The sequence below is a fragment of the Enoplosus armatus genome, chromosome 17, assembly GCF_043641665.1.
Source record: "Enoplosus armatus isolate fEnoArm2 chromosome 17, fEnoArm2.hap1, whole genome shotgun sequence".
Classification (NCBI taxonomy): domain Eukaryota; kingdom Metazoa; phylum Chordata; class Actinopteri; order Centrarchiformes; family Enoplosidae; genus Enoplosus; species Enoplosus armatus.
Genome location: NC_092196.1, coordinates 21749871 through 21761337, shown reverse-complemented (window position 1 = coordinate 21761337; position 11467 = coordinate 21749871). Strand labels below are relative to the sequence as shown.

Below are 11467 nucleotides of genomic sequence, written 5' to 3'. Positions count from 1 at the left end.
CGTGAAAAAAGTTTGAGATTTTTGCAAATTTATTAAAAATAAAAAACCTGAGAAATCGCATGTACATAAGTATTCACAGCCTTTGCTCAATACTTTGTTGATGCACCTTTGGCAGCAATTACAGCCTCAAGTCTTTTTGAATATGATGCCACAAGCTTGGCACACCTATCTTTGGGCAGTTTCACCCATTCCTCTTTGCAGCACCTCTCAAGCTCCATCAGGTTGGATGGGAAGCGTCGGTGCACAGCCATTTTCAGATCTCTCCAGAGATGTTCAATCGGATTCAAGTCTGGGCTCTGGCTGGGCCACTCAAGGACATTCACAGAGTTGTCCTGAAGCCACTCCTTTGATATCTTGGCTGTGTGCTTAGGGTCGTTGTCCTGCTGAAAGATAAACCGTCGCCCCAGTCTGAGGTCAAGAGCGCTCTGGAGCAGGTTTTCATCCAGGATGTCTCTGTACTTTGCTGCATTCATCTTTCCCTCTATCCTGACTAGTCTCCCAGTTCCTGCCGCTGAAAAACATCCCCACAGCATGATGCTGCCACCACCATGCTTCACTGTAGGGATGGTATTGGCCTGGTGATGAGCGGTGCCTGGTTTCCTCCAAACGTGACGCCTGGCATTCACACCAAAGAGTTCAATCTTTGTCTCATCAGACCAGAGAATTTTGTTTCTCATGGTATGAGAGTCCTTCAGGTGCCTTTTGGCAAACTCCAGGCGGGCTGCTATGTGCCTTTTACTAAGGAGTGGCTTCCGTCTGGCCACTCTACCATACAGGCCTGATTGGTGGATTGCTGCAGAGATGGTTGTCCTTCTGGAAGGTTCTCCTCTCTCCACAGAGGAACTCTGGAGCTCTGACAGAGTGACCATCGGGTTCTTGGTCACCTCCCTGACTAAGGCCCTTCTCCCCCAATTACTCAGTTTAGATGGCCGGCCAGCTCTAGGAAGACTCCTGGTGGTTCCGAACTTCTTCCACTTACGGATGATGGAGGCCACTGTGCTCATTGGGACCTTCAAAGCAGCAGAAATTTTTCTGTAACCTTCCCCAGATTTGTGCCTCGAGACAATCCTGTCTCGGAGGTCTACAGACAATTCCTTTGACTTCATGCTTGGTTTGTGCTCTGACATGCACTGTCAACTGTGGGACCTTATATAGACAGGTGTGTGCCTTTCCAAATCATGTCCAATCAACTGAATTTACCACAGGTGGACTCCAATTAAGCTGCAGAAACATCTCAAGGATGATCAGTGGAAACAGGATGCACCTGAGCTCAATTTTGAGCTTCATGGCAAAGGCTGTGAATACTTATGTACATGTGATTTCTTAGTTTTTTATTTTTAATAAATTTGCAAAAATTTCAAAAAAACTTTTTTCACATTGTCATTATGGGGTGTTGTGTGTAGAATTTTGAGGAAAAAAATTAATTTAATCCATTTTGGAATAAGGGTGTAACATAACAAAATGTGGAAAAAGTGAAGCGCCGTGAATACTTTCCGGATGCACTGTATACTCTACATCATTCCTCCTCTTGGGTCAAAAGAATCAGAATCAGAATCAGAAACTGTTTATTGCCAAGTAACATTACATTACAAGGAATTTGCCGTGTTCTGATGGTGCTTTAACATATAATCTGACAGACAACAAACATGTCAAAATATAAAGGTACATTTTTGAGGATTTACAGGTAGAAGTATTTACAGGTAGAGTGACCCGAGCCAATGATTTTGCTTTATTTCTTTGCACGTTCTGCATTTTATTTCTCAATATTGAATGAACACCTCAACTAAGTTCTTTTTTAACATGAAAAATGACCCGTTTGTATGGATTGTTGTGACTGTCGTTACGTTATTTAAGTTTTATTGTAATTTTCAGAATATACACCATGTGCCCATACATCATTCTGTAAATATGTGTGTGGTTAGAGAGATGTGAGAAAAACATGGTTATATGTTAAAAATCAGCTAAATATCAACTAACATCCAGAATCCTCTGCAGGTGAATGACAAGATGACCAGGACTTTGCGACAGCACAGTGTTTATCAGTACAGTTCACTACGATGTTCAAAAAGGTGGTGCTCTCAGTGCAACAGACGCCTGTGTACATTTAATAAATGGTTCATTGTGATGAGAAACCAACAAAGGAATACATGTGGAAACTGCGACTGTTAAGTTTAGAGGGTTTTTTTATCACTTGTTCACAACCGTCTTAAAGACGGCAGGTCAGCATGCGGTGAGACACTGGAGAACAGGACGTTTCTCCACCGAAGGGGCCTTCATCATGTTTCATCCCCATCTGGAGATCCAAGAGGGCACTATTTCTTTCAAACACTGTAAAGTCACAAATGAATACTAAAGTATTAATTGCTTTTTGTAAAGTCATTTGACACAAGTACGATTATGTGTCGTCTCTTTTTAGAAAATAAATGATGCTGTTGACTTTCATCCTGGCGGGTTGTTTTTGACCCATGTCTGAAAGGTTCACTTAGATGTGTAAACAACATTTTTTTCACTACATAGCAAGACAGACACATTAATAATTAATAATGACCTATAATAATAAAAACAAAAGAATTAATTATTTCTTAAAATCCTGGGTTAAGACATCGTTTTGTTAAAAGATATTACAAAGAAACATTCAGCTATGTATTAAATACTGTTTTCAAGGTTTTGAATATGTATTATATTATATATATAATAATAATAATTCCCCACATTTGGTATGTGTGGAGAAAAAAGTCAGTTAATGAGGCTGGAAAGCAAAACAGAATATTAGCCATTAGCCAACTATAATATATTGTTTCTGTCTGTTGAACTGTCTGAACTGTGAATTCAAACATAAATCAACACTGAAACAAAGGAGGAACCATGTGGACGAAAGTGAGACAAGAGGACAGGATGTGGTGCGTTGCTGCTAATAAAGACGTTATTGTCCGACCACGTCTGACTGCCTAGTTGTTCTGGTCATCCACACTGGAAGAGGGAGGGAAAAGACGACTGTCAAAGAGAGGACGAAGACGTGACAGTCATTTAAATATGGAGACAGCAGAGCACAGTGTCTCCTGAAGTCATGTCCACAGCTTTACGACTGCGAGCCCAATAAAGAGATGAGGGTGGCTGAGTTTCTCTGAGTGAAGAGCATCATCCAACAAGTCAGAGAGTCTCTAACAGAGTGAACCAAGAGCCAGAACACAACAACCAAACGCAAACCAAGTTTCTTGAGTTTCAGCAGATTGTTTGCAGTCATATCTTCACCTTTGAGATATTCAAAGACGTTCACTTCTTGAGAACTTGTTCTTCTGTTCAATCTTCACTTTGATAAATAACAGCTGTCCTTTCTTGAATATATAAGTAACAATCTGATCAGAGAAGTCTTTGGTGCAGCATGTAAACATGGACACAGTCAGGAACCAGAAGCTGCAACAGCTCAACAAAACACCTCTTTATAGGGCAAACCTCCTGCTGACGGCTGATCAATGTTATCAGAGGGAGTCTGGTGGTCTACTCAAGACCCTGTACTCTGCTCACCTCCTGGAGCCAAGACAATAAAACAATAGAACAGTAGAACAAACCAAAACGATGAAACAATCTGTAGAAAACACCCGTGGAGGCTGTGAAGGTCTCAAGGCTCTGTGATAAACCATCTGCACAAACTAAAACATTCCTTAAAACCTGTGAAAGTCTTTATTTATCGAACTGCAACTTCAATACAGGGAGAGTTAAAAACACGTCCACAGTGAAAGAAACATGTATCAGAGTCAGAGACTTAACATTTAGTATTTCAGTCTGTGACATCTAAAGTGTTGCTGCTTTGCCTGGACGGCCATGGATGAAATCTGTAAGTTTGAAGTCAAAGACGCGTCAGAAAGTAAACTGTCGCTAACTGGAGCCTCTGACTGGTTTGAACTGGTGCTAAACCAATAGCCTAACTGTGTTTACACTCATTTCTTTCACATGCTCTCAGCTATGTACCAAATGTCACATGACTGGATTATGCTCTACTGTTGTGTTTAATCTCTACTTTAAACTAAACAATATTTAAATTGAGTTTGTTTCCAGAATAACAGGAAACAGAGGACGAGGATAAAAGCGAGATGACGAGCCAGTTCTGAGACAGACGGAGGACAGACGAGTACCAAGACCTCAGAGGTGAGTTCAGTTGTTCCTGTTTGAAGAAAACAGAGGAGAACAATCGGCAGCATGGTGGTGCAGTGGTTAGCACTGTCACCCGGGAGGCTAAGGTTCGATCCCAGGCTCCCCTAGTCCACACTGAACCTTGCATGGCAGCTCGGTCACCATCGGTGTATGAATGGGTGAACCTTGGAGCTTGAAAAGTGCTCTGTTGTTTCCATCATCGTCCCTGATGACGACGCGTTCCATCGATATTCATCAAGACGCAGGTTGTTGTTTGACCGATGGAGGCTCATCAAGCTGCCAGCTGATCTCACAGCGGTTTGAACAGCTGCAGATGTGAAAACTCTTTCAGACACCAGGACTGATACCCACATATACTCAAATTCTAAATATCTAATGAATTCGTACTGTCACCTGTTCTGCTTCTTTGTTTTTCACCTGCTTCTATTTTGTAACATGATGTGCGTCTAATAACATCTCATCATATTCCAGTTGTGAAGAGGATCGAGACTCACTGAGCCCTGAGCCATGCGGTCTGCAGTGATGACAGCTGTTGTTCTGCTCCTGGTTCTGGTCTACGTCCAGGATGCTGCAGCTGGTAAGAAACATACAGTCAGAAATATAGCAGAGAACATCAGAGACACTTGGTTCAATACTGAAGTTATTGAATTCCCAACAGATGTTACAAAGAGGATTCAGTCCAGATGTAAAAGACTTTATCCAGCCAAACCATGTGGTGATGGATGGACCCGCATCGATATATATCGCTGCGCTAAATACTTCTGGACTCCAAGAACGTTTCGAGATGCAGATGTGATGACAAACACACACTCGTCAGAATACAGACACTGAATGTGGTGAAGTGACGGCGAAGACTAACTGTTGTTCACGTTCCTGTTGATTTCAGAATAACTGCCGCCGCTTAAGAGGTCATCTGGTGTCAATGCACAACTCTGTCGAGTACAGTCAAGTGTTGTGTTTGGCCTTCAGAGCCAACAAACGCAAAGATCATTTTTGGATCGGCGCGAGGAGTAAATATCTGGTAAGAAGGAGAGGCCTCGCTGCGATGAGAGAACTGAACAGTATTGTCTCTCTGTTAGCTCTGTTTCTGGCCTCCTCCACCTCCTGAGGGAAACATCTGGCAGCTGGTCTCTGACTGAGTCTGTCTGCTGCTGAGCAGCTCGTGTTCAGTGGTTTCTTACAGCTGAGAGTGAACCATGTAAATGTAAAAATGTAAGATATGACATATTACTGGTTACTTTCATTGGAAGGAAGTAATGTTTCAGAGCACAGAAGCTCCAGTTTGTTGCAGTTCATTATAAAACCAGTGATGGCGACATTGTAAAGCATAATGAAGGAAATGATCACAATCTTTAAATTAAGCAAGAAGTTTTATTTGGCTAAACTTAAGTGTTAACCAGCGTTGGGAGATCAGAGAACACTCATAAAGGCTGCTCTGCTCTGGCAGCCAATCACAAGCCTGCTTTGTTGTACACAGCAGCTGCAGACAGCTGAAGGTATCTGCATCCTTTTGGATCGGAGTGATGAAACCAGTTTTGAGTGGAGAAGGTGTAATTGCTCCTTTCTTCCTTCAGTGGCACAGCTTTCAGTGGACCGACAAAAGTCCCTTTGAGTTTGAGAGATGGGCGTTCTTCCAACCAGACCGGGTATCTGGAGAGGAATGTGTGGAGATGAACTATGAAAGTAAGTAACATCAGATGTGTCTGAGTTCAGACTCAGATTTGTATTGATGGTTTCACATTAGAAATAATTCTGATTATTTTTTGTATTACTACCCATAAACATAAGAATATAGACACGCTACTTCTGTGACTTCTACAGCTGAAATAAATAGTCGATTCATTTAGTCAATCAGCAGAAAGTAAATCATTATCAACTATTTTCATAATCAGTTAATCATTTAAACAGATTTTTAAAGCAAAAAAAGCAAAAGATTCAAATATGAAGATTTACAATAAACTGTTTGGAAACGTGATGAAAATTGTTCTGTATTTTTTGACGTTTTATTGGCAATGAATTGCTTAACTGAGAAAATAGTTTGAATATTAATTGATAATGTAAATAATTCTTATTTGAAGCCCTAGTAAAGTTCTTTAAGGAGCATCTTGCTCATGGTGGGAACTGCTGGGTCTCTGTAATAATATTATAAAGAGTCGGTCTAGACCTGCTCTATTTGTAAAGTGTCATGAGATGATTTTTGTTGTGATTTGGCGCTATATAAATAAAATTGAATTGAATTGAATTGAATCTTTAGACTCACCATTTTGAATTATTATATTTCTTCTTGATGTATCCCGTTTTATTACTTTTTAATATTTCTGTAAACCATCTTATTATTTGTTCATCTCAATGTTTTAAATGTTTTATACAGTTTGATTTAAAGCCCTATGAGCTACAGTATGTATGATATTATAAATAAACCATGAAAGTCATGAACGTCTCATAATGTCCCTGGATGTCGTGTTTTCTGTTTTGATATTTTCCAGCATGGGGATACTGGAATAACGCAGACTGCTCAGGCAAGAAGTACTATGTGTGTGCCAGGAGGTCGTGATCATGAAGACCTGATAACCAGAGCAGCAGCTGGACCAGTGTGTTTCATGTTTACCACAGCTAACACAAGATATATTATATATATATATATATGTATATATTATATATATTAAATTAAAATTACAGTTAAGTACAAATATTAAGTACAGTTAACTACCACTATGGAAGCTTTCACACCTGTAGTAACAAGTTAAAGTCCATTTATGATCCTACTTAAGTAAAGGTACACAGTATCATCACCTTCATGTAATTAAAGCATCAACAGTAAAAGTACACAAGTATCATCAGCTTCATGTAGTTAAATGAAATACATAAATAAATAAATGTTGAGAAACACTGGCGTAATCTTTAACATTGTGTTGCATTATATAAACTCATCATTTGTTTCTATGTGAAAAGTAGATATACCTGTCAAATAAAAAGTACCAACATTTGCCTCTGAGATGTAGAAGTACAAAAAAAGTACAAGTACCTCAAAATTGTACGAGCTGTAAAAATGAAGTCATATGGACTGACAGGTAACTCGTTGATTGGAAATTTTGGTGATGTCATCCTGCATCATCATGGTCCCCTGATTTAACACTTCGTAGAGCCACCTTCAACATGAGCCTCAGTCTGGAGAAAGTCCCGGCCCTGTGGAAGACTTCCTGCGTGGTCCCGGTACCCAAAACGGTGCACCCCAGGGAACTCAACCACTACAGGCCTGTCGCCCTGACCTCTCACCTTATGAAGACCATGGAGAGGATCATCCTCAAACACCTGCAACCCCTGGTGAGCACAACGCTGGACCCCCTCCAGTCACGCTGTCATCTACCGACTACACAGATTCCTTTACCACCTGGACAACACTGGAAGCACTGTGAGGATCATGTTCTTTGACTTCTCCAGTGCCTTCAACACCATCCAGCCAGCACTGCTTAGGGTGAAGTCGGAGGGAGCGGGAGTGGACCGTCACCTGGCTTCATGGACAATCGACTACCTCACAAACAGACCACAGTATGTGAGGCTCCGGGACTGTGTGTCTGATGTGGTGGTCTGCAGCACGGGGGCCCCCCAGGGTACGGTTCTCTCTCCATTCGTCTTCACCCTCTACACCTCGGACTTCAGACACAACACTGTCAGCTGTCACATCCAGAAGTTCTCTGACGACACTGCCATCGTTGGATGTGTGTCTGAGGGGAACCACCTGGAATACAGGGAGGTCATCAGCGACTGTGTCAGCTGGTGTGAGCTCAACCAGCTTCACATCAACGCCAGCAAGACGAAGGAGATGATGATCGATTTCAGGAGGAAGTCATCCAGCATCACACCGGTGAACATCCAGGGTTTGGACATTGAGCTGGTGGAGAACTACATATTCCTGGGTGTTCTCCTGAACAATAAACTGGACTGGTCTGACCACATCCATCATGGACAACACCTCCCAACCCCTGCACGAGACTGTGGGGGCCCTGAGCAGCTCCTTCAGCAGCAGACTGTTACACCCACGGTGTAAGAAGGAGCGCTACCGCAGGTCGTTCATTCCTACGGCTATAAGACTGTTTAACAGCACTATATAATTCTGTACATAAATCTGCACATCTGTACATATTTATATTCCCTGTGTATATATCTATTTTTGTCCCCCATATTTTTTATATCTGTATTTATTATATGTATATTGTTTTTTAAAAATACTTCTGGTTTTTATTGACACAGTGCTGTCTGCTGTGTCTTTCTGCACCTTTCTGTCTTTGCTGCTGTGACTTGTAAATTTCCCCGCTGTGGGATGAATAAAGTCTAAGTCTAAGTCTAAGTCTAAGTCATGCACTACTAGCAGTGGAACAGCCGGTTCCATTCTGAAGTAATCAAAACCGATTGATGTCAGGTGATCTGGAAGGTGATTGGTTGTACATGAGCAAGGTTATAATGGTTAATCTAAGGGGCTGATCACTTGTCCAGACCAGGTATTTTACGAATTCAATTCTAATAATTTGTTCAGAATTTTAAAACATGTTATTTTCACTTTGATGTTGAGGGTTATAATGTGCAAAGAAACTGCGTGCCAAACTCACAATTAGAGTGGGTACTGGATCCTTAACATGGTGAATAATGGAATTTTTAATATTGCCACACGTTATAATATAATTTTAATCTACGTTTATTTAACAATCAGAATCAGAAACACTTTATTGATCCCCAGGGGGAAATTAGATAAGCAACAAGTGCTCACATTCATGAATAGAAAAAGTAGTGTTGAGTTTGATAAAGGAATGAAGGAAAAAAGTAAGATGAATTAATAAAACAAACAGGAGCGACTAGCAGGCTCCATGCACGGTGTGTGTGTGTGTGTGTGTGTGTTGCATCATGTGAAGGTCACTTTGGAGTTTGATGAACTTTACTGGAAATCCTGCGTTTAGTCACAAACACAAACAGACTGCCAGGAACTCACTGATTGGTTTGCAGTCAACAGACTGATGTTTCGACACTACTCGGTCAAAATACTCAAATGCAAAAGCAAATAAATGTTTTTCGTCCCCCAAGAGGACTTTGTATTTGTTAAAGTAAAATAACTATAACATAACTATCATGTTCCTTTGTCTCTCTGGAGCGTCTGTAAGTTGGGGGGCTGCTGTATGACATCTATCCTCATGGCCTCTTTTCAACTGGTTCCATGTTGTTTAACTTTGGGCGGAGAATCAATTGTATTTCACTATACAATATATTCTTCAACCCGTCAGTGTTTTGTGTATTATTTCATGTGTAAGTACATCAAGTATTTGCAGGCCATTTCCATCACACACAACTAACCGTAATCTTTCCTAAGAAACCCAGTGGGTCGCGAGCCTTCATGGTTCACCATACTGGGACGTCCTGTTTGTCTTCACCATGTGACTCGTACAAACACACACTCAGCACAGGGTCAGAGGGACGGTCGCTGCTGAAACAGAAGTTGGAAGGAAAGAGAAAGTGAAGAACTCACACTGAGCTTCAGTTCTTTGAGGCAACAGGATGGAGGTTCTGGCCGCTCTGAGGGTTCTGCTGGTTGTGGTTCTGCTGCTGGTTTCTGTGGAGCACTCTGGTCAGTCTAAACCACCATCTGAATATTAAGCTTTGTTTGTTTGTCTGTTAGCTGGCAGGATGAAACTGCTGAACAGATTTCTCTTTGGTGAATTTTCACGATTCTCTTTACATTAAATAGCAGATGCAGATGAAACATTTTGAATGTGATGCAGGTGAAACTGCAATCATTATATTACAAAGATGCCCTTTTCATTGTAAACTAAACTGTGTATATTTATATATTTGTACTCATACATGGTTTCCTTATGATGTGGTCTCAAATGCTGACTGTTGCTGTGTGTCTATCAGTCTTCTACAAACAAGCTCTGTATGAAGTGACGAGGAGCACCCACAGTGTGTTTTATGTGGAGAGCTGATAAGTCATGAAAGCTTTGAAAGGGTTTCTGTGTCTTGATCACGGATGTATTAGTAGATGCGATGCAGCGCCTCCACTCAGCCTTGTTGTCCCTTTCGAACACAGAAGCTGTTTCCATCAGCAGGACGATATCATCCGTCTGTGACTCCCAAACTGATGGAAGAGTCATCTGTTTCATGATGTGACAACCCTGTGGTGGGTTTAGGGGACCTTCGTAGTCATGGTTGTAATTATGATAACCATGTGGTTAACCATGTGTTTTTTTCCCTTTTCTAATACTCCAACTGTCATTAAAACCACAAAGCTTTATTATAATATCTACTTTGTAGATGGTTTTTGAGACGGTGGTGAAACAGCGACGTCTAACTCTGTTTTAAGTCGTTCTCCTGCTGTAAGTCGGTGTTGAATCTCAGTCCTCCTCTGTGGAAGGAGTACTTTAAGTCCTAGTTTAGTGAGGCCCTGATTCTTCTTCTGTGGTCACAGCATCACAAAACCATGTTGTCAGTTTGAATCCTGCTGGGCCTGTTGTTCCATAAGTCCCTGTTTCACTTTCTAAAAACACCAAACTGCAGTGAATGTCTCGATGAAGCAGAGCTACAGGTGAAGAAGAAGAAGAAGAAGAAGAAGAAAAAAAAACTCTGATTCTTGTTTATTTGTTGATGAGGATTTTGGAAATTTGCAGAGAAATTGTGTAACATTTGACTGGAAACATGAACTAACTTTACCCTGTGTGTGTGTGTGTGTGTGTGTGTGTGTGTGTGTGTGTGTGTGTGTGTGAAGAGTGTGTGCAGTGTTTTAAACGTTTCAACCCGAACCTGCATGTGACGTGTGAAGACAAGCTCGGTGAAATGGATTTAGACAACTGCTGTCAGAACCCTCACTACGGTTACCAGGAAACAGATGGAGAGTGTCAGTCCTGTGGGTCAGTGCACACACACACACACACACACACACACACAAATAACCTGCACTAACCCTGAGACACTGTCAACCATGTGAAAAGTGAGTCCCCACAGTGTCACTTTTCACTTCTTCAAACGGTTGTTTGAGGGTAAACACCACAGACACTCGACTGTCCTTCTGTTATTACAGACAGTGAACTAACCGCAGACACTCGACTGTCCTTCTGTCATTACAGACAGTGAACTAACCGCAGACACTCGACTGTCCTTCTGTTATTACAGACAGTGAACTAACCGCAGACACTCGACTGTCCTTCTGTTATTACAGACAGTGAACTAACCGCAGACACTCGACTGTCCCGCTGTCGTTACAGACAGTGAACTAACCGCAGACACTCGACTGTCCCGCTGTCGTTACAGACAGTGAACTAAGCCTTCAGAG

At 41.5% G+C, this 11467-nt stretch overlaps 1 protein-coding gene across 1 annotated transcript in view; it reads left to right on the top strand.

Annotated features, from left to right (window-relative positions):
• The first annotated feature begins 9696 nt into the window (after positions 1-9696).
• The window catches only part of LOC139300764 (properdin-like), a 5615-nt gene continuing 3844 nt past the window's right edge, over positions 9697-11467 (top strand). Inside the window, exons 1-2 of the mRNA XM_070923945.1 lie at positions 9697-9766; positions 10904-11045. Of these exons, the coding sequence (XP_070780046.1) occupies positions 9697-9766; positions 10904-11045 (212 nt within the window). The remainder of the gene's footprint in view (positions 9767-10903; positions 11046-11467) is intronic.